The sequence below is a fragment of the Euprymna scolopes genome, chromosome 13 (assembly GCF_053919585.1).
Source record: "Euprymna scolopes isolate OS-2025 chromosome 13, ASM5391958v1, whole genome shotgun sequence".
NCBI lineage: Eukaryota > Metazoa > Mollusca > Cephalopoda > Sepiida > Sepiolidae > Euprymna > Euprymna scolopes.
In genome coordinates this window covers 146,204,405-146,225,637 of record NC_136494.1, presented here as the reverse complement: position 1 = coordinate 146,225,637, position 21,233 = coordinate 146,204,405, and the positions used below count along the sequence as shown (strand labels likewise).

The 21,233-nt window shown below is 36.1% G+C and overlaps 1 protein-coding gene across 2 annotated transcripts in view; it reads right to left on the bottom strand.

Annotated features, from left to right (window-relative positions):
- Nucleotides 1-21,233, bottom strand: part of LOC145292224 (uncharacterized) — a 62,023-nt gene that overhangs the window by 9,909 nt on the left and 30,881 nt on the right. For both annotated transcript variants that reach the window (XM_080138544.1, XM_080138545.1), the window contains exon 2: nucleotides 4,492-4,695. In XM_080138544.1, the coding sequence (XP_079994670.1) occupies nucleotides 4,492-4,695 (204 nt within the window). The remainder of the gene's footprint in view (nucleotides 1-4,491; nucleotides 4,696-21,233) is intronic.

Below are 21,233 nucleotides of genomic sequence, written 5' to 3'. Positions count from 1 at the left end.
ATGGTGGCATACTGAATGTAAGCAATACACAGTTGCAATTTGGATGTATTTGGCATCTACCCAGATACTGAACTAATGTGCAAGGCATGTTTGAATCAATTCCCACTTTATTTATGCCATTATATTCATTTATTTACGACTAAACGAATTAGTTCAACCAGGTCATAAAGGGTTAAACACATGTAATAACACTAGTCGTACATGTGACCCATTGAGTTACAACCACCACTATTATTTATTCTACTTTGATTTCATTTCAAGTTCATAACCTGTGACATACTGAAGATTATTTATATTAAAAAATAAACACATTTTCGACCTTTTTTTTTTTAATTCCATTTTCACCCCAAACAAGGCTCAGTGTCATTTTGATGTAGGGGACTACTACCAGGGATATAATTTGCAGGGATACTATATAGGGAGTTGAGCAGCAAGATGTCTGTTCACATTACACTTGAACTTCTGCATGTCAGCACAGTTAGGAAAGCAGAATCCTGGAAGAGAGTTCCAAAGTCTAGCAGTTCTGGGGAAGAAACTATTGGGGTAGAAAGCTTTCTTACATCTACGGATCTTTACTGTGTAGGGGTGGGATTTTGTTGCTTGTCAGGTTTGTTGAGGGTATTTACATTGAGGGGGTACAAGGGCTTGTAATTTGTCAGAGCATTCAACATAAAAATACTTGTAAAAAAGGCAGAGGGATGCAACATTCTATCAATGGGATAGAGGTTGAAGCTTAGATGACAGTTCAATACCTATCAGGTTGATGACTCTTTTGAACCCTGTCCAAGAGTGAGAGACTAGTAGCAGATGAACCAGCCCAAATATGACAACAATACTCCATACATAGGTGAATGGTGGCCTTATAGAGGTACAGGATACTTTCAGGTGTAAGTAGCTTTCTAGCAGGGTAGAGAGAGCCCACCTTCCTTGCAGTGGTCCTGACAATGCTCTCAATGTATCCATTCCAACTCATGTTCCCTGTGAACATGAGGCCAAGGAGTTTAAAAGAAGTACTTTCAGGTAATGTATCTTTAGCCATTGCTATTGGTGGTTGAGAAGGTTTCTTGTAATTATTGAAGGAAACAAACTTAGTCTTGGCAGCATTGAATGTGACCATCCATTTTTGCCCCCATTCCACTGCAGATTAGAGGTCTTAATCTAGTGCTTCTGCTATTTCTGTTCATTTGTTTTCCCCTCGTATTTGTTATAGAGCATGGTGTCATCAGCAAATATACTCATCTCAGTGACAATTTTATTAGGAAGGTCACTTATGAATATCAGAAATAATAAAGGTCCAAGGATAGACCCCTCAGCTACTCCCGCATTTATATCATATTGTTTAGATGTACAACCGTCAAGGACAACCTGGATTCTTCTCTTACTTAAGAAGGATTTAATTATGTTAAGTATTCGTCCAGTGATACCATATGATCTGATTTTCCTGAGAAGACCATCATGTCATACCCTGCCAAAGACATCTAAGGCTACTGCTCTACCCTCCCCTGCTTTGTCCAGTGTATGGTATATACGTTCAAAGATTACAGTTAGGATATCTGATGTAGAACAGGCTTGCCTAAATCTATATTGTTGATCAGTCAGAAGTTTAGCAGCTGTAAGGTGATGGACTAAAGCTTGGTTAATTATAGAGAAAAGCAGGAGGAGGCTAATGGGGCGATAATTTAATGGGTCAGTTCTTTTGTCAGAATTCTTGTAAACTGGTACCACAGAAGCGGTTTTCCAGCAGTCAAGAAAGCAAGATTTGTTAAGGCATTTGTTGTAAAGTTTGGAGAGAACTGGAGCAACCTTGGCGGAACATTTTTTTAAATAGCACAACCAGGATGAGATCGGGTCCACATGTTTTTTAGGTGTCAAGGTTTTTTGTGATACCATGCACCTGAGAAGGGATGATTTTCAGATTATCTAGTGTGGCATCTGTCCGCAAAGGAAAGTCAGGGAGGGAGTGGTGTGCCGGGTCCAATGTAGACTTTGAGGCAAACTGACTAGCAAGCATGTTAGCCTTCTCAGTTGCCGTGCAAACAACCTCATGATTGTTGGATAGTGGGGGAATTGTTGATTTTCATTATTTACTATACTGTTGTAGATTTTCCAAAAATCAGAGGTTCCTAATTTCTATGCTTCAATGCATTTTCTGGTGGTTTTGATATATTCTCTCTTAGCTATCGCTATTTCTCTCTTATAATTACTTCTAGCTTCTAAAAACTTCTGTCTGTTTGAACTGGATTTATGTTAGTTAGATCTATGGTACACCTGCTGCGTTTGAGCAATGGCAGCTGCACAAGTAGAAATCAACCATTGGGGAGAGTGGAGTTTGCTATAGAATTTCCGTGTGGGAACATGTGCTTTAATTACTGTTTTGAACCATTCAGTGGTCTCATTTGTGCACTGTTCAGCGGGAAGAGAGAAGATATTACCCCACTGGGGCCATCTCTGATGAGATCCCTGATGGCTTCCCAGTAAGCCTTCTTATGATACCTTGTTGTTTTGAGCAATGGCTCTTCAATTTTGGGTAGAGAATTTAAAGTGATTTCTACCATTATCACAGCATGATCAGCATTACTGAGTGGACTATGGGCATTTGTTGTTCAATCATCAGGAAATGTGGTCAGAAACAGATCTAGAAGTGAGGCATGTTGATCTTGCTGGTCTAGGAAACGTGTTGGAAACATAACCGTCTGTGATAGGAAATTAGATATAGAGAAGCTATGTGTTATAATACCAGCTAATGTTATTTTGCATGTTAAGTCTAAAGCACATAAAGGTTTGGTCGTCTGATTTTAGTTTTATTTCTCTAGTCAAGGGTAGGGTGTTTTGAATATAGACTCCAAGTCCGTGCATGTTTTTCTGAGTCCTTATGGCAAAGTGGGAGATAACCAGGCATATTAAAGTGGTTAGAGAAGATGGAGGAGTGTAGGTTAGTTTCACTTAGTGCTAAGATATCCGGGGTGTTTGCTAGGAGAAATGATTCAACATCATCTAAACCCACGGATATTCGTAAATGCAAGCCTCAAGGGAGGAGCCAAATTGATTTTGTTTGAGTTTAAGTCTGGTTTAATCGTAATTTTTGATTGAACTGTCATTTTATTTTATTTAAAGTTTCACTTAGGGGGAGCGGTTCTTGACAAGTGGTTGTGCAGAATACTAGACATGCAACACAAGTAGACCATCAGCCAACTCTTCATCTACAGGATTGTGGCCTCGGGAAAAGTCCTCCTCAGGTTTGACATTTGTTTTTCTTGTAAATCATCTTTTTTGTTGAAGATATAAAATCTCTCTCAGATAATAGTCCTTGGAGGTGTTAGTCACAGTTGGATTAAATGTCTCTTGTGCTACATGTTATGCATTAATAAGAAAAGTTTTTGTGCTTGGAAAAGTCAAAAGCTTATTTTTTTTTTTTTAAATAAATAATTTATTTTGGAGAAAAACACAAATCCACATCATTATTTGACTTTCTAATTTCTATAATATAATTCAAATACAAAACAATGTTTTCCAGGTGCAAATACTTTTCTTGTATTATTTAAATTATTCATACTATTGTCCTTATCTTGAATATTATTTTTGCAGAGTTTCAACCAAAATAACCTTCCACCTTTCAAGTGTATCTCAGGGAGTTTTATGTCAGATCATGGAACCTACCAAGTAGAAGTCTTATATTCTTAGTATCGGCTGCACTGAGGATTGAACCGTCCAATTATTTCCGATAATTTAATAATCGCCAGAAAATTATCAGAAATAATTAGTACTTAGCATTTTATCCATTGTATCATGGCTCCATGTGACTTGTGGAATAAGAACAACCAACCTGATGAATTAATAAATTATTCTGTTCGAAATTCCAAATAAATTCCAGTGTACAACGAGATACACAAGGTTAGAGGTTACATCGGTTGAAACGTTGTGAAAATGACATCTAAAATGATAAACAATATTCTAAATAATAGAACATAATCAAAAGCATTCACTGGCATTTTTATCATTTCTTTTTACGTTTGTTCCATGTCAACCTTGATGAATTTAAGGAATACATGAAATAAATTAGATCAAAGCAAAAAAGAGTCAGATACAATAGGTTCTGCACCATCGGCCAAGATCTAATTTTTATTCCATCACTGACATGTCGCACCCCTGTGTCTGTTTTACAAGTACTTTAGTGGAATATGCTCTGATGAACTCATAGCACTTGTGCTCCTTCGACGTATATACTTTTGACTAACCCAATAAGCAGCAAAATCCCATCCTTCACTGTTGAGTTCCCTTTCATATTACCAGATTTTAGAATTCCCTCCCTGTTTCCTGCTTCTTTGAATGTACTAACATGTAGAAGCTAAAATGTAATGTAAACAAATATCTTGCTGCTAAGCTCTCCACAGTTTTGTTAGACATGATGCAAAATAGTTGCGACTTAAATTCAAGAGAAAATTTGTTTGGAATGAAAAAAATTGAGACTGATGAGGAGGCATTTATTCTTACCTGTATGTTTTGCCCATTCTACAAATAATTCGGCATCATTTTCAGTCCAATTCTGACTGGACCCATGCTTCCAAGGAATCCGGAATATCCGCTTGTCCTCATCAATCCAGTAAAGGCCACGAATGGAATCCGCATTCAAATGACGAGATAGCCAGTCCCGCATACGTTCTCTTTCAACAGGTCGAATACCTTTTCTTTGAGGACCTGAAAATGGAGAGCACTTGCTTTTTAAACTTATAAAAATAGCATACACAAAAATAAAAAAATGTTTGCTCCAATGAAAAAAGCATCCTCACATCCCAAGAGAAACTTTCAATCTGTCATGTTTAACTTTGAAATAGTATTTCCTTTGGTCTCTTATGATATTAGGCATATACAGCAGAGATTATTGTGGATCCAACACAAGAAACTTGGAAGGCTGCGAACATTTAAAACATTATGTGTGTTTCTTAATGTGAGCTTGTGTTTTACTTGTTTGTGTGCTTCTAGCGTGTGTGTGCATGTGTGAATGTACATGTGTGTGTAGAAAAATGTAGATATGTTTTTAATGTTATTTCTGTGCATGTGTGTGGTGTTTGTTTTTACCGGTGTATTTTGTATGTTGTGTGTGTGTGTGTAGTTTAACCAGTGTGCTTATTTGGTCAGTGTGTGTACACGTACTTGTTCTCCATGTGCATGTCATATCAGAATTTATATAGTATACATACACATCTACTACATATATGTACAACTGTATATACATTATATATATCTCTATTGCTACTATTATATAAAAGCAACTTTGTCTTTTCGTGTGTGTGTGCAAATTCGTTCCCTATGGATTCCAAAATGGCTGAGCCGATTTTTACGAAATTTCACATGAAGGTACTTCATGTACTCTTCAATAGTTTTTGTATCGGTTGAAGTATTGCGAATCGAAAAAATCTGATGAAAGAAAGAACAGGCAATTTTGACTAAAGTTAATGCCTTATACAACCTAACATCATAAGTGCATTTGAGAAGTTTTATTACCACACAAGCAGAAAGGCCTGGCATATAAAATCAACAGTAAGTTCTCTGCAGTGCAATGCAGACTACAACATATTGTGGACGAAGTAACTGTCGGAAGGATTGAAAAATAGGCGATTTTACTGATTTCGATGACAATAAAATATGGGAGGGTGCAACATTTGTTGATCCTCATTCATTCCCTGGCAACATCAGGTCTACCTGCTAGTATATATATATATATATACACACATTTATATATATACATATACATGCACACGCGCATAGATATATATGTAGGCTGTCCTCTGTTTCGAGCATAACCACCTCCTTTATTTTATGTCCTCTCTCTCAAATTGTATGTGTTTGCAGGTGACTCTTCAGGCCTCCCAAACTGCGACAGATTTTGCCAGTTTTTTTGTAGTGACATTATTGGGGTCCAAGATAGGTTTTGCACATTTATGTAAATGGCTTTTGAGACTAGCACGAGATAGGCACAATTTAGCACATATACTACAATTAGCACGTTGACTTTGTGGACTCAGTGTAGAACCCTTTTCACCTTTGCAAATCAATCGTTTGTAAGTGCTGTATTGAAGATGGTTATTCTCAAAAGATTCTGTGATTTCACGAATCAGTTTCTGCCACTTTATTTCTATTTAAAGCCATTTTTTCCATTGGTTCACATATAGTCCCAATTGTTTCAGATAAGATTTTATTGTCTTTAAATCTTTTCTTCAGTTTTGATGCACTTCTCTTTCCTTCTCACATTCCACCATAGGATAATTGCCTTGACAGACAACCATCATCCATACGCACAATGTGACTAACTCATTGGAGACAACTTTTCATTAACATCAACTGAATGCTTGGTACGCCTGCTTTCCTTAATGCAAAAGTATCAGAGACATGGAACTGTTATTTGATACGAAATATCCGTCTCAGGCACCATTGATGGAAATCCTCAAAAAGTTTTAGTTGGTTTTTATAAAGTGTCCTTGTTTCACTTGCATGCAAGAGAGTCGTCAAAACACATATTTTATACACCATGATTTTTGTATGCAATTTGATAACATGTTAAAACCACACGCGTTTTTTTAAATGATGAAAAAGACTAAGAAGATTTTCAATATGGAAGGAGATTTCCCTGTCGAGACTGTGCCCTTCAGAAAGAATATTACCTAGATGTATAGAAAATGCACTACATCTAATTTATTAGCTTCAATGAAGATTGTTGATTCCATATAAGGCGATCCAGGTGGTGGATCATACATAATGATTGTCTTTTTTAGGTTGATCTTTACACAAGTTGCATTCAGATACAAAATGATCTTTTGAATGTGCAACGATATCACAGTCATCCACGTAGAACAGCTCCTTCACCAGTGAAGGAGAGACTTTTGTTTGCGAAAGTAGTCTATGGACATTATATACACTGTCAGATGTCTGATATCTGATGTAGATACCATCTGAGTTTTTACAGAAGACCACAAGAAAGACTGTGGTAAAATAAATGTTGAATAATGTGGGTGCTTGACCCCGTTCGTTGTTGATAGTTTCAACAACATTATCTGAGGAAATACCTAACTAACCTAATGCCTTCATGCCGTCTTGAAGAGAACGAATCAGACCAATTTCAGTAAGATCTTCGAAAGAGTTGATCTGTTTACGGTATCTAAAGTTTTTGATAAGTCAATGAAACATTGGTACAATGAAAGATTTTGTTCTTTGCACTTCTCCTGCAATTGCTGAGCACTGAAAATCATATCCACATAAAAACCACACTGTGATTCTTGTAGTATTCCATTGACAAGTGTGAATTAATCTATTTAGAATAATCCTTAAAGACACCTTTCCAGCAATAGATAGCAAATCTACCCTCCTAATATATATATATATATATTATTTTTTTATTATTATTTGGAGGGCCATCATTTACCAAGAGCTGGAGGCCACTCAAGGATAAGGGTTAAGTATTAAATAGATGGTGAAACAAGATAAGTCATGGCAGAACTTGGGTAGGGATAGAGGGGTGACCCAATAGGAATTTATTCACATTAGATTTAAAGACGATCATGTTATAGTCAGTCGGGAAGCATACACACAGTATTGCATTCCACAGACAAACAGTTCTAGAAAAGAAACTCTGCTCATGAAATTTTCATTTAGTTTGGGCCACAGATAGAGAATGAGGAACGTTTGACTCTTGTACAGGTGGAGGATTGAGTCATGAGTGAAATACTTTCTGGATCAAATGATCCAACCATTTTTCCAGTGATTTGAGAAAAAGATTTGATGTCGGTTTTCCATTTCAGGTCAGAGATAAGGGTCAGTCTCAGAAGTTTGTTGAAGCCAAGTGCTTCATTGAGGCAAGAGCTATTCCTTTCAACTGGGGCAAAGTGGGCATATAAGCATTGGTGGTAGAAGGATAGTTTAGTTTGGGATTTATTAAAAGGTAACTAGCCATTTTTTAACCATTTTACCAGTAATCCCCTTGTGACTAGCCAGAGGGGCCTTTGACATCTACCAGCAATTATGAGATGCAGATAAAACCAATGTGACACAGGTAAAAGATACACTGTGCAGGGCCTTTGTGCTGGACTCATGAGACAAGCAATTTTCAAGATGCACACTACCCGAACAAGTCGGTAAATGAGTTCTATGTGGCATTGACAAAACTCTCCAGCTTGTTCAGGAGACCCTAGCCAGATACTGCCTGCTCATAGCCAGGACTTGATGCATGCATCTGCCGACATTGATAAAATTCAAATGGAAAGCATACTAAGCCAAATACAGATGCCAGAGAGAGGAGCACGTCAAGTTAAAATGTCTACAAAATAAAGGTAGGAGTGAGATGCGAGTGCCACTCTTGTCCAGGAGAAAAATTAACACCAACCAGCCAGTGATGCATATGTGTGTCAGCAAAGTGATGCATGTGTGTGTTAGCGAAGTGATGCATGACACATTGGCTCAGGATGCACATGGTCTCTTGTAAGGAGTTGAGTTCGTGGTCCACTGAATGGATGCAAAACAGGTGCTGACCATTGACGGAAAGAGCATGACCAGCAGGGGAGCAACCAAGGTCAATCTGCAGGTGGATAACAAGATCCCCATGGTGGTGGAAATCTTGACCATGGATGGAAATCTATTGGGGTTTGATCTCCTGCTCGGATTTGATGTCATCTGCCTGTTCATATAAATGAGCACAGTGAGGTCAATTTGCTAAACAAAATTTCTAGTGTCAGTGCTGATGTCGCAGTGAAAAAACGAATAATGCCCAGCACATTAACTTGGTTGATTTTGATGCAACATTGATGTGAGTATCAATCTGGTGTTACAATGGAACTGTAAAGTAATAACTTAAAAACACACTTGTAAGCATGCATCACTAGCTAGTGGACACACTCACCAATAGATCAGAATATGCACAAAGGCCACCAGCAAAATATTGATCTGGTGGCGATTGGAAATGATAAAGTCGCTGGTAGAAGAGTATGGACTATCCATGAACGTTAGTCTGATTCTATTGAGCCAGAACTTGGCAGATCCCATGACCCGGGTACCACAAAGGTGGCTCAAAAGGATGCAATTTGCGACTGAACCTGTATTTCTGACCTGTGCCATGAGAAGTGATGAAAAGACAAGAAGTTTGATCATGGACATACATAAACGTAGTAGACATCCAGGCGTCCCAGTGGGTTTGCCTAACAATTACTAAAGCTGATGTTAGGTCGGCTATTAGAGCACATGAAGAATGGCAAACGATTGATCCAGTCCCATGTGGATCAAGCCGCCTTGTTATCAATGCACTTCCAAGTTCCAAGAAGGAATAGTACCAAAGATGATCAGCCCGCAAGCCATTATTGTTGATGGTATCCTGCATGATGTGAAGGACGTGCGACTCTAGACAAATGTTATTCCGTCTGGCAGAGCAGATTATAAGACCTCAGATAATACTGGGTATATCACATTGCCTGGCCGATAGACATCATAAAATGGAGAAACCTCAGAACCACACGTGCGATAAAGCACATGCTAGAGATTACCAGCATGCTGTGATCAGGGATCAAAAGGAGTGTACACAATGTGTGACGAGGCGAACGTCATGGCAGCCAATGCAGAAATGGCACTGTGCATGCACGACTGAACCGAAAGCAAGGTCCATACTTATTTGCATATACATGTGCCTCAGGGGCATAAAAGACCATGAATTTTCTTGTGTGGGCAGTATTAGTTTCAGAATTAAACAAATTCCCATAAATTATTCATTTCAGAAGAAAAGAGAAAAGAAGTAATAGACGACCAAAGCAAAAAAAATCAAACACGGCTATATCTATATATATAAAAGTGAAAATGTGTGTGTGTGTGTGTGTGTGTGTGAGGACACTTTTCAATCTATATACTCAACGGATTTTTGATCTACAGACTTGAAATTTGGTATATAGGGTATTCATACATGTGGAAATTTTTTTAATCGGTTTTCATCCAGAAAAAAGGTCTGGATGAAAAGGTCAAAATTGAAAAATTAGTACTTGAGGGGGGGGGGATCAGATTTTTATCTGTTTGTCAACTGTTTTATGACTGCACATGCACAGTCATGAAACATGATTGCGTCCTTATGTTAAGAATAAGTAGGTATGAAAACACTTTTTAAAGATCATGTCAAGCTGGTTTAATGGTTATCGTACTTGACTCACTGTCTTTAAGTTTTGGTTTCGATCTCAACTTGAGCATTTTTTTTTTTTACTTACAAGAAGTGAACTGTATAGAAAAAACATAATCCATGCACATGTCATACAGTACTGTTTCGCTGTTTCACAGCTCATCAGTGCCGCTAGACAGCCAACTACCTCAAGCCAAGATTGAAACCTGACCGTCTGTACGACAGTCAAGGCCCATAACCACTACTATCAGCAGCTGCTTTGTGAGTCGTGAGTTTAACGATGTTCTCTGTATCTCACTCCCTATCGCAAATTGTTACTTTTCCAACCCGCTTCCCTGATCAGGAAGAACAACACGCATCACTATTAGATCTGTTTTTGACCACAATTCCTGATGATTGTGTAACGAAATCCGACAGCCCACTTGGGAACGCTGATCATGCGGTAATAATGGTTGAAATCGCCCTAAACTCTAGACCCAAAACTGAAGAGCCAGTGCTCAAAACAACCAGATATTATAAAAAGGCTGACTGGGAAGCTATCAGAGATCTTATCAGAGACGCCCCATGGGGAAATATTTTTTCTCTTCCTGCTGAACAGTGTGCAACTGAGACCACTGAATGGTTCAAAACTGCAATCGAAGCGCATGTTCCCATGCGGAAATTCTATAGCAAGCCCCACTCTCCCCAATGGTTTACTTCGACTTGCGCAACTGCCATTGCTCAAAGGCAGCATGCATTCCGAAGGTTTAACCGACATAAGTCCAGTTCAAACAGACAAAAGTACATAGAAGCTAGAAGTAACGTTAAGAAAGAAATAGCGACAGCTAAGAGGGAATTTACGGAAACCACTAAAAAACGCATCGAAGCACAAAAATTAGGAACTCGTGACTTCTGGAAAATCTACAACAGTGTAGTAAATAATGGGCAATCAACGATTCCCCCACTAACCAACAATCACGAGGTTCTTTGCTCAGCAACCGAGAAGGCTAACATGCTTGCCAGTCGGTTTGCCTCCAACTCTACACTGGACCCTTTAAACCACCCCCTACCTGACTTTCCTATGCGGACAGACGCCAAGCTAGACGATCTGGAAATCACCCCTGCTCAGGTGCATGCTATCATAAAAAACCTTGACACTTCCAAAGCATGTGGACCCGACCTCATCCCAGCTGTGCTATTAAAAAAGTGCTCAGCCGAAGTAGCTCCAGTTCTCTCCAAACTCTACAACAAATGCCTTAATGAATCTTGCTTTCCGAGCTGCTGGAAAACTGCTTCTGTGGTACCAGTATTCAAGAATTCTGGCGAAAGAACTGACCCATTAAATTATCGCCCTATTAGCCTCCTCCCACTTTTTGCCAAAATATTTGAGACCTTAATTAACCATGCTCTAGTCCAGCACCTTACAGATGCTAAACTTCTGACCGACCATCAATATGGATTTAGACAAGCCCGTTCCACGGCAGACATCCTCACTGTAATCTCTGAACGCATATACCATTCACTGGACAAAGCGGGAGAGGGCAGAGCGGTAGCTCTAGATATATCTAAGGCTTTTGACAGGGTATGGCATGAGGGTCTCCTCAGGAAGATTAGATCTTACGGTATCACTGGTAGAATACTTAACATAATTAAATCCTTCTTAGATAAGAGAAAAATCCAGGTTGTCCTCGACGGTCGTACGTCTAAACAATATAATATAAATGCCGGAGTGCCCCAGGGATCTATCCTTGGTCCTCTGCTGTTCCTGATATTCATAAATAACCTCCCCGATAAAATTGCCTCTGAGATGGGTATATATGCTGATGACACCACACTCTATAGCAGGCATGACAGGAAAACAAATGAACATATATCTAAAGTAATGGCAGAAACACTGGAGGATGACCTCAAATCAGTAGTGGAATGGGGACAAAAATGGATGGTAACGTTCAATGCCACCAAGACAAAACTGGTTTCATTCAATAATTACAGGAAACCTTCTCTACCACCTATAGCAATGGCCAACAACTCTTTAGCTGAGAGTACGTCTTTCAAGCTCCTTGGCCTAACGTTCACAGGAAACATGAGCTGGAACAATTACATCGAGGGCATTGCCAGGGCCGCTGCGAGGAAGGTGGGCTCTCTCTACCGTGCTAGAAAACTTCTAACACCCGAAAGTATCCTGTACCTCTATAAGGCCACTATTCACCCATGTATGGAGTATTGCTGTCATATTTGGGCCGGTGCATCGGCTACTAGTCTCTCTCTCCTTGACAGGGTTCAAAAGAGAGTCGCAAATCTGATAGGCCCTAAACTGGCATCAAAACTTCAGCCTCTGTCCCATCGTCGAAACGTTGCATCCCTCTGCCTGTTCTACAAGTATTATAATGGTGAATGCTCTGAAGAACTGCAAGCACTTGTGCCCCCACGACGTGAACACCCTCGACAGACCCGACAAGCTGCAAAATCCCACCCCCACACTGTAGAGATCCCTAGATGTAAAAGATCGTTCTACTCCAGTAGTTTCTTCCCCAGAACTGCTAGACTTTGGAATTCCATTCCAGGTCACTGCTTCCCCAACTGTACTGACATGCATAAGTTCAAGTGCAACGTGAACCAACATCTCGCTGCCCTAATCCCTACATAGTGCCCCAGTAGATGTTTCCCCTGATAGTAGCCCCCTACACCAAAGTGGCAATTGTGCCTTGTTTGGGGTGAAAATATAATAAAAAAAAAAAAAAAAAAAAAAAAAAGTTGTGACATCGTCCGAACTACTTAAGCTCGATTTGTTTACACAAAGAGCATCGCTTATATGCTAATGGTAATTCGTGTATCACTTCTCAAAATGTGTGTGTGTGTGTGTGTGTGTGTGTGTGTGTGTGTGTGTGTCTTATATAATATACGGCTTAATCACGCTGGCACACCGGTTCCTGTGGATCACCAAAGTTAAGCGGCACTGAACTTGGTCAGTACTAAATGAATGACTATTAGGAAATACCAAGTGCTGTATGTACTCTCTGCTTATCTCAACATTGTTTCCGGTCATCTTGGACTTCTCCTTGCCATGGGAATCCGGCAGTGCCCACTCAGGAGAGATGGGGTTTGGGATTGTGCAACCCTTGCTTCATGATTACATGTGCAGACACTCTTACAAAGGGTATCCATTATCACCCAAGACAAAATAAAGACTATATGTATGAATATATGTATATATATATATATATATATATATATATATATATATATATATATATATATCAATCATGTCTATGACTTGTATGTATTGTTCTGTGTCGTTCATATTTCATTTTCAACATTCAACTATTTTTAACTTTAATCCTGCTCAATATTTCGTTTTCTTTTAGTCACAAAGTAGAACTACTTGATAGTGCGACTTAACTTTAATAATTTATAATTTCCAACAATCACTTTTTCATGATTACATGAATGCCATTTTCATATACATATATATATATATATATATATATATATATATATATATATATATATATATATAGATAGATAGATAGATAGATAGATAGATAAAGATAAGGATAAGGATAGAGAGAGGTAGATTGAGGGAAACAGAGTTTGATGTATTTTGATATTTGATCGTAAGGGGATGGGGAAGAAAGAAGAAATTTTTAAAAAAGATAGAAAAGAGGGAAAGAGAGAGAAGAGAGGGAGAAAGAGATAGAGGAGAGGGGAAAAGAAAAAGGGAAAGAGAGAGAGAGAAGGGAGAGGGAAAGAGAGAGACAGAGAGTAGAGAGGGGGAAAGAGACAGAGGAGAGGGGAAGAGAAGGACGGGTGGAGGAAAAGAGAGAGAGGGTAGAAGAAAGAGAGAACAGGGAAAGTTGTCATTCAAGATTATAATTAAAAATTAAAGATTACAACAAAAATTACATTTGCAACTTAATTCTTTTGGCAGTTATGTTTCGTAAAAAGCAGAAAATTAATAATGAAACAACAATAAACAGGTGCATAGATATTAATGTGCATTATTAATTTTGTTCACCGTTAAATCTGAACAAAGTGGAAGAACTACATAAGTAGCAAGTAAATGCGTCTTCATTTTACCCACAAAACCAAAAATTCATTAGGAATAAATATTAAAAACGAAGAAACAAATAGATTTATGCACATGCTTTTTCATATCAAAGTTATCAAGCATATCAATTACATTTATTCTGAAGAAACTGCTTCCCTCGAATATGTAGTTTACACAAAGACGGTAGCAAAGACTTTCACTCTCTATCCACTAAGTACCCTCACCTCACCATATTACTTCCTTAACAGGTAACCACCGTTTATTATTTAATTTTTTCACTCATACTAATTCTAATATATCACACTACATTTTACACACAAAAAAAATGATAAACATTTTCATATTTCAAGCCATCCTGAATGTATTTGAAGAATAAGTGAATATCGGAATGCTTGACTTTCATGACTACTCCTTACCTATTAATAATACTTTTAACCATTTCTTAGAATTAGAAAATGTTCTAGTATTTCATGTGTGATATTAACTTGATTTTACTACTTCTGCAGTTTACAAACCCTAATGCTTTTTAACATGAATTTCAAGTTAAATGAAATTTTCCTGGTACGTTTTGTTTACTAAATTGTTACATACAAGTAAAGAATACAAAGCATGTTACGATTGTGTGCGTTATGTTTTAGAAGCCCATTCTTAACATGTTAACTATTCTGTACTTTCATCTTAAAATTTGATAAACAAAAGATACTATAAAAATTGCATTTTAATTTGAAAACTCCATAAAAAATTACCATGATTCATAAACTGCAGAATAAAAAAGCAAAAACAGTAAAAACGCGATCCTCACTGATCTATAAATGTACATGCATAAGCAGATTTTAGTACTTCTGCAGTTTACGGGCCATGTTATTTATGATAAAATTTTCAAGTTAAATTCAATATTAATGCATCTTTTGTTTATTAACTTGTTAAATGACAACACCGAATATTAATATGTTAAGAATGTGTTTCTAAATAATTTTATTATTTCAGTACAGTTCGTAAATGCAGAAGTACCAAATGTAATTTCGTAAAAATAAAATTAAAAAAAGTAAAAACGCCTTCTAGCACCATTTATATGTAAATGTACATGCATAAGCAGTATTTCTGCAATTTACAAATCATGCAGAAACAATAACAATATTATTTAGAAACACATTCTTAACATGTTAACCATTTTGCACTTTCACCTAAAAATTTAATAAACAAAAATACCATAAAATTTGAATGTAACTTGAAATCTAATGATTTGCATGTGTGACGTAAGCAGTTCCAATTACAAATGGAGAAAGCCAAATTCAGTTCTGTCATTCCAAATTTAAGTGAAATATACAAATACTAATCGTGCTTGCTTTTCTCTAACCAAAAGACTTTATTGAAATAAAATGATTAATTTTTGACTGTAATTCTGCTAACAATTTTCATTTTAAAATTGTAGATACCAGACAAATTTTATTCAATTAGAAAAATATTGAATGAAATAAAATGAATTTTAGTCTGTTCAAATTGTTACATCTGCTTAACAACCATGTTATTTGTGATAATATTATTACTAATAACACTGGTCCAAAATAAAAATCATCTGAGGTTGGGCGTGAAATTTTTTGAATTGAATTATTTTCCTGGTAAACTCTGGGGCATGGGTCATCCAGTGGTAAATATACGGATTTTCAATGCTCAAAAAAAATAAAATAAATAAAATAAAATAAAATTAATAAACATGTATTTGTTTTAAGTATAAAGAAAAGTTTTATTTTTTTTAATTATGTTTAAAAAAGAAGAAAAAGAACATTAAACATAAGTAAAAGTGTAGAAATTACTTAATATCTCAATTTTAACTAAGTTTAAATGCATTCAAACGCACAAGAAAACAATTATATACACGCCATGGTTCGATCACACAATCTGTAATTGCTTCATGCATAAGCCCGATCATACCGTACATAAAACTTAGACTGAAAAGAAGGAAAGAAGTAAGATAAAAAGATATGCTTATTTGTAGGTTAAATCGATTTGCTATTTCTATAGAGGTCGAAAGAATTTAGTTTTATTTAAATACGCCAACTTATGAACGATTTAAAAATGTTTATTGTGTCTTCAAGAAGCAAGTCATGTTAATCTTATTTCTTTTGTTTTGGTCTAAGCGTAAGTACGATATGGTTAAGGGAGAAAAACAATATGCTGATAAAATAACATTTATAAAAAAGTGTTATCTTTTTTATATCTGAAAATTGGAATTAAATATAGATGTAAAATAGTAATATACATAAAGGTATGAGATATTGCACAAAAGAAGATAGTGTGTAACTATTGGAAAGTAATGCCACTTACCATATTACAGAAAAGCATCATTTTAAATAGTTAGAAACAAAAATGTGTTCCATACTATCACAATAATTGTCAAAAAGGAATCGGCTCTTACATTGTTAGAAAAAATAAAAATGTTTATTTGTTAATAAATAGATCGCTACTAATTATATTTGCTTTTAATGATGTCAGCATATTTTTCATTTTTCGTTCATTATTGAATGAGTGATAGATTCCACTTTTTAAATCGTTCTTGGCAATAAATTTCTAAATGCTTAAAAACTGTGTGGAATATTTAGAAGTTTCAATAATCATTTTCAAAGTGTTAAATCACTCACTCACTTTCCAAATTAGTAAGGTAGTTTAGCCTACATATTTTATTTTATAATTAAAATATTTCATTTCTTGCATTAATTTTAGTCACCTTTTTTGCAGTATACCTTTTAAGTATGAAATTATATTTCGATTTTGATGTCTAGTTTCTGATGACCAGGACAGAGTATAATATTTTTTGTGAGATCATTATTAATTGGCAATTAAAATAAATAAAATGAAAGAAATACTCCTCTTTATATACAATAGGAATATTATTAATAAATATTTATAATAAAGTGAATTCGATTAGATTCTCAAAGTTAGCTATCAATATGTTTTCTCTACAAAATCAATAAATCATTCTGAATAGCCAGTTTATCATGAAAATTATCAGTTTGTGCTCTTTACAAACAAATATTTCAATCGATTTCATTGCTTCCATATTCTACCAAGTCTGATAATTCTTTTAGTATTAAACACTTATTGGGATTTACCGTTAATTTTAAGTAGATATTTTGATATGATTATCTAATGAAATTCCAGTTTGTTAAAATTGGAAATTACAAATGGTGTTCTAATTCACTAGAGTTTTAATATCATTTCATTAACCTAGTTATAAACCATTTCCTTTCAATTTCTAAAATTTAAACACTTAATATGAGTGGAGATGAAGATTTAAAAAATAGTCATTGAAATCTCACAAATAAAACTTGGTAAACTAGTTATCCACAAAAACAACAAAAACAACAACAAAAAAAAACAGACCATCCTTTATAAATGACTTCCATGTAGTTCTAATGATTTGAGATCTTTTCTTATTTGCAATTGCTGTAAATTCTAAAGTGATTTTTTATGCTTTAAAATAGCGTTTTGAAACCTATTTCAATTAACTTCTGCAATGTCATACAATTTTTTTTAATTATTTATATTTACTTCTCAGTGTCACAAGATTATGATGAAAATGCATACAAAATTATTTCCTCATTTCATTGATATAAACACTAATCATTTTCTCCAAATTAAAAAAGTGCTTACATAGATTGGTGATCATTTAAACCAAGACATTTCAGCTGAAAACATTATGTACTTAAGTGTTCTGTCAAAATTAATATTAATTTAAAAAATTATGTAAAATGATCCTGGAAAAGATGAGCTAGATGTATTTTTAACAAAAAATCATCCACAATTTCATTCTTTAAAAATGGTGGACCATTAATTTAAGTCAGTTTAGTCCAGGGGAATAAGTCAGTCTGTCATATTAAATTGGCTGCACAACTCTTTCACATTAAAACATACGATAAAACTCGATAATTTGATAAATTTTATTTTTACTAGTAATTATTTTACTACTGGATCATTTTTCATAATTTTTGGATTTTATACTATTTTGACAGAACACGTTAAGTACATAATAGTGTTTTCACCTGAAATGTATTGGTTTAAAAAGTTTGCCAATCTACACAAGCACCAAAAAAGGAAAATGCACAATATGCATGGGAATAAAAAAGCAAGGTCATTATTATCTCAGAATCTTCTAGATACATATATACATCCATCCCGTTTTTTGGACAAATTTTTTAAAAGTTTATGGATCAATATTATTAGTTTCATGAGAGTTACATGGCAGAATTATGGATCGATATTAATAGTTTCATGATAGTTACATGGCAGAATTATGGATCAACATTAATAGTGTCATGAGAGTTACATGGCAGAATTATGGATTGATATTAATAGTTTCATGATAGTTACATGCCAGAATTATGGATAGATATTAATAGTTTCATGATAGTTACACGGCAGAATTATGGATCAACATTAATAGTGTCATGATAGAACAAGTTAAGCGTGCATGGTCTCCTGTTAGAATTTCCACAAGCCACTGAGCCAAAGAATGTTGTGCCGCACCAACCATTGATAAAATAGGTCTCAGTGGAACCCCTAGCTTGTGGATTTTGGGGAGACCATACATTCTAGGACGTTGTGAATCAGAGGGTCTAATCCTGTCATAGACGTCCTTGCAAAATCTTTCTTTTTAAACAATGCAAGTAGACGTCTTTGCATTTTTGCCTCGTTCTTGCAAGTATTATCCGTCAACTCGACAAGACCGAGTTTACGGAATTTCGAAACATCATTGAGAATAACCGCTATTTTCTAAACGTAGTCCGATTCGTCCAAAATCACCACTGCTGCACCTTTGTCTGGTTTGCACATATAAATACTGGCATTGGATTTTAACGCTTTCATATTTTTTTTTAAATTGCGTTTTGTTCCAGACAAAGTCGCTATAATCAACAGGTGTGTTACTGTATCGGTGAGCTAAAGCAACTAAACTAGATTTCATCCCAGAAATTCTTTCCGGGGAAATAGGAACATTATGTCTCAGTTGAGAGAACAAAACTTCAAAGGCAGAAAGTGTTCGCTCTTTATTTATACTGGTTGGGGGAATGTAAAAATCCAATCCCTTAGAAAGAACCTATTTTCAATTTCTGTAAGTTCCATTTTCGAAAGATTGAAAATATGTTTCCTTCTCTCTTTCTGCTTGTGTAGAGTAAGAGAGAGAAACACAAGACAGGAGTGACCACAGCCCAATAAAACTAATAAAAATTGAACATTCCAATGAATAGTAGACACTTACACGTTTCCACCTCGGGGAAACATTTCAAATGAACTACGAAAATGCTATTTTTACATCTCCAACACATTTTGAAACTAATTTCTGACGAGGACGCTTCACAGAACGTCTGAAACGCGTTAAAAACGATTTCAATGATTTAAAAACATTATTACAATGATCCAAATAGAATTCTCAATGAAAAACCAAGACACAGAATAATAACATAATGTTAAAACCTACATATTGTTGGTTACCATACCCTTATTTAAATATACATGTTTCTTTCGTTGAAATTTCTTAACCCATTTTATATAAATATTTATATGTACATATATGCATAAATATATATATATACATATATATATATTTATATATACATATAATACATATATATATATACATATAATACATAAATACATGTATATATATATATATTTTTTTTTTTTTTTTTACAGTGATCACCACTTATCAAGGAAAGCCACTCAGGGATAAGGGTTATTGCAAGTACATTATGTTAGTGTGGAGATTTGATGAAGTGTTTACTTAAGGGGGCGGTTCATTAGGAATTTGTTAACATTTGACTTGAAGACATCCAAGTTGTAGTCTGGTGGGAAGCAGGCAGACGGAACAGAGTTCCACAGGCGTGAAGTTCTAAGAAAGAAGCTTTGTTCATGGAATCCGCATTTTGATTTAGGCACAGATATAGAGTGGGGGAAATTTTTCACAGTGGATTCAGCTAGACGGGTGTTTTTCATGAAAGATTGGCGAGGGGGGACCAGAGATTGGTGTTCAGATGAGCACCTTCCATGGAAATAACGATAAAACAAGGATAGGCTCGCAACGTCTCTTCTGTGGGAGAGAGGTTGCAGGGTAGAAAAAAGGGCTTCCCCCACTAAGCCACGAAGTCTATTTTGTACTCTGTCAAGGCAGGATAGGCTGTTTTTAGCAGCTCCTGCCCAGATATGGCAACAGTATTCCATCCTTGGACGTACTTGGCTTTTATATAGATAGAGAATTGCATCAGTAATGAGATATCTTCTGGAGCGGTAGAAGGATCCCACCATCTTTCCAGCAACCTTGGCAACAGACTTGATGTACGTGTTCCATTTCAGATCAGGAGTAAAGGTCAAACCCAGAAGCTTGTCAAAACACGGGGCCTTACCCAGACGGGAGCCATCCATCACAATTGATGCCAGATGGGGATCAGAGCGTTGATGATGTAAGGATAGGAGTTTGGTTTTGGATGCATTAAAGGTAACCAACCACATCTTCCCCCACTGAACTATGTGCTTGAGATCAGAGGAGAGAGAATCAGAGAGAACTTTGTCATTTACAGCCTTTGATGTGTTGCCGTAGATGGTCGTGTCATTAGCATAGATATCAACGAATGATTTAAGTATGTGTTTAGGGAGGTCATTGATGTAGATCAGGAAGAGAGTTGGGCCCAGGATTGACCCCTGAGGGACTCCAGCATTTATATTGCAGGCCTCCGATTTTTGTCCATCTACCACTACTCTTATGAGCCTATCAGAGAGAAATGATTTAATGATTGAGAAAACATTTCCAGTTATACCATAGCTTGAAATCTTGTGAAGTAGACCTTTATGCCATACCTTGTCGAAGGCCTTTGATATGTCAAGAGCAATTGCCCTTTGTCAAGAGATTCACTAATCCTGTGGGATATAATCGTCAGCACATCTGCGGTAGATCTTGCAGAGCGGAAACCATATTGTGCGTCACTAAGAAGGTTATTTCTGCTGAGGTGGTTGACTATTTCTCTATGTAATATGGATTCCAGCAACTTACTCATAACACACAGGAGACTTATTGGT